This window comes from Aplysia californica, unplaced genomic scaffold (assembly GCF_000002075.1).
Source record: "Aplysia californica isolate F4 #8 unplaced genomic scaffold, AplCal3.0 scaffold00003, whole genome shotgun sequence".
Classification (NCBI taxonomy): Eukaryota; Metazoa; Mollusca; class Gastropoda; order Aplysiida; family Aplysiidae; genus Aplysia; species Aplysia californica.
Genome location: NW_004797273.1, coordinates 1942293 through 1944221, shown reverse-complemented (window position 1 = coordinate 1944221; position 1929 = coordinate 1942293). Strand labels below are relative to the sequence as shown.

The 1929-nt window shown below is 41.7% G+C and overlaps 1 protein-coding gene across 2 annotated transcripts in view; it reads left to right on the top strand.

Annotated features, from left to right (window-relative positions):
• The window catches only part of LOC101861475 (coiled-coil domain-containing protein 78), a 53405-nt gene that overhangs the window by 32073 nt on the left and 19403 nt on the right, over positions 1-1929 (top strand). For both annotated transcript variants that reach the window (XM_005089109.3, XM_005089108.2), the window contains exon 7: positions 836-1010. In XM_005089109.3, the coding sequence (XP_005089166.1) occupies positions 836-1010 (175 nt within the window). The remainder of the gene's footprint in view (positions 1-835; positions 1011-1929) is intronic.

The following is a 1929-nucleotide window of genomic DNA, read 5'->3' as shown; positions in this document are numbered from 1 at the left end:
TATCTGTCCATCCCATCCCATCTATTTGTCCATCCATCCATCTATCCACCCGCCCGTTTGTGTATCTGTCCATTCATCCATCCATCCATCCATCCACCCTCCCTTCCATTTTTCCATTCATCCATCCATCCATCCATCCATCTTGCTATATACGTGAGTGAATAGAAATAAATGTATCTAAATATGAATACATATATATATCATTTTTACAGCCTTCCTCTTTCATCTGGATACTGGTCTTGACTTCTGTCTTTGATTGACTGTGATCAGTATTTCTTCTGACAGGATTTTATAATTACTACCATTCATATATAAGTTGTAAGAGTTTTTACTTATGTTCGTCCTTCGGTGGTGAAGGTGATCTTGACTTTGTATCACTGGAGGGATGGGGTGTGTGCGGAGATGGCAGATCGGATCGATCTTTGCTCGGAAAAGTCAGTTGCAGTGGGGGCAGGGGATGTTTGGGTCTGAGCTAGACTGGAAGGTCGGTCTCTCATTTTTTTCTCAACTGCCATCTCTATTCTTTGTTTCTGATGTGTCTTTAATCCTATCCGTACGCTCTGGAGTCATTTTGTACCCCCAGGGTTGTATTATTTACATTTTAAAATACTTCTAGTGCGAAGATCTCTTTCAGACTTTCAGTATTTCTCAAAAAACATTTTGACAGACTGCTATGCAAAGCGTACGGATCGGATTAACGAGTAGATTTCCTCTTTGGAAAGTGGTGGCACAGAGTTCACCAGGTCGTATGGATACGATAGTAAAACACGACCTACGGATAGGGTTACGTGTTTTTTCCACTAGTGATAATAAAACTCCCGTATTATTTCCTCAGTGAGTCAAAGCTGACCCAGCTTCTGCAGGAGGAGTTAGGTGGAAACTGTCACACTCGCGCTCTCGTCTGTCTCAAGCCAGAGTCCGACCCCGACGTCACCGCGGAGGTCCTCAAGTTTAGCAACAGCCTCGCCCAAGTGAAGAATTTCCCCATCGTGAATGACAGCCTTGCACAGGTATCCATATTCGAAGACATGAACATCAGTTTTTTTTAGTTGTTGTAAGAGTTTTACAGCATTTGCAACACAATAAGGTTGTACAAGTGCCGAAGACTAGAGGTGTTACGAGAGGGTAACATACACAAAAAAGAAGGAGGGGAGATAGGAAAATAGATGTCAGCGCTGAGTTAAAACTGAGAAATTTTGTCTGCTGGTAGAGAGAAAAATTGAGAGGGGGGGGGGAAAGAGAGAGAGAGAGAGAGAGAGAGAGAGAGAGAGAGAGAGAGAGGGGGTGGGCACTTACCATTCTGCGTCACGTCGTTAACGGGGTACATTATGTATTACAAAGAAGGCGTGTTAACAAAGGTGAACAGACTTATCATAATATTTACAGCCAGGTCACTTGCCCCTCATAAGACTCATAGTTTCATAGAATGGATCTATCTCGACTCCACTTTATTATCATGAAAACTTTGGTTCTCTTAACTTAACTAAATTTCAGTTACAGAATTAGCTCGAATTCAATCAACAGAATTACAAATTAATTCTAGTTTGAAAAGTGTTAAGTTTCACCGTGCTGTCTACTTTCGTTGATTTATAATGTAATAAAACGCATACTATGTCTTGAAATATTCTTTTTTTCACAAAAGAAGATATAGGTGGCGGTCATTCATAGATCTTATATCCCATTTTCTTACTTCCTCACAGAGCTAGGGTAGCCTATACCCAGCCTACATCTAGCCTGCCTCAATGACTCCCCCAATGCATTTCTTTTGTCTGCGTCAAGTTGGAGGGGTTGTTGCAGAGACGAATCGTTCTCTCCTACCGGTTCTTTTTAGTCTCCCAACAAAGGAGCTTGCTTCATGCGCGAGTTTTCAAAAATGCTTCTGAAGTAGTCCCTCCTCCCAACACATTACATATTAGACGTTTAGCCTCA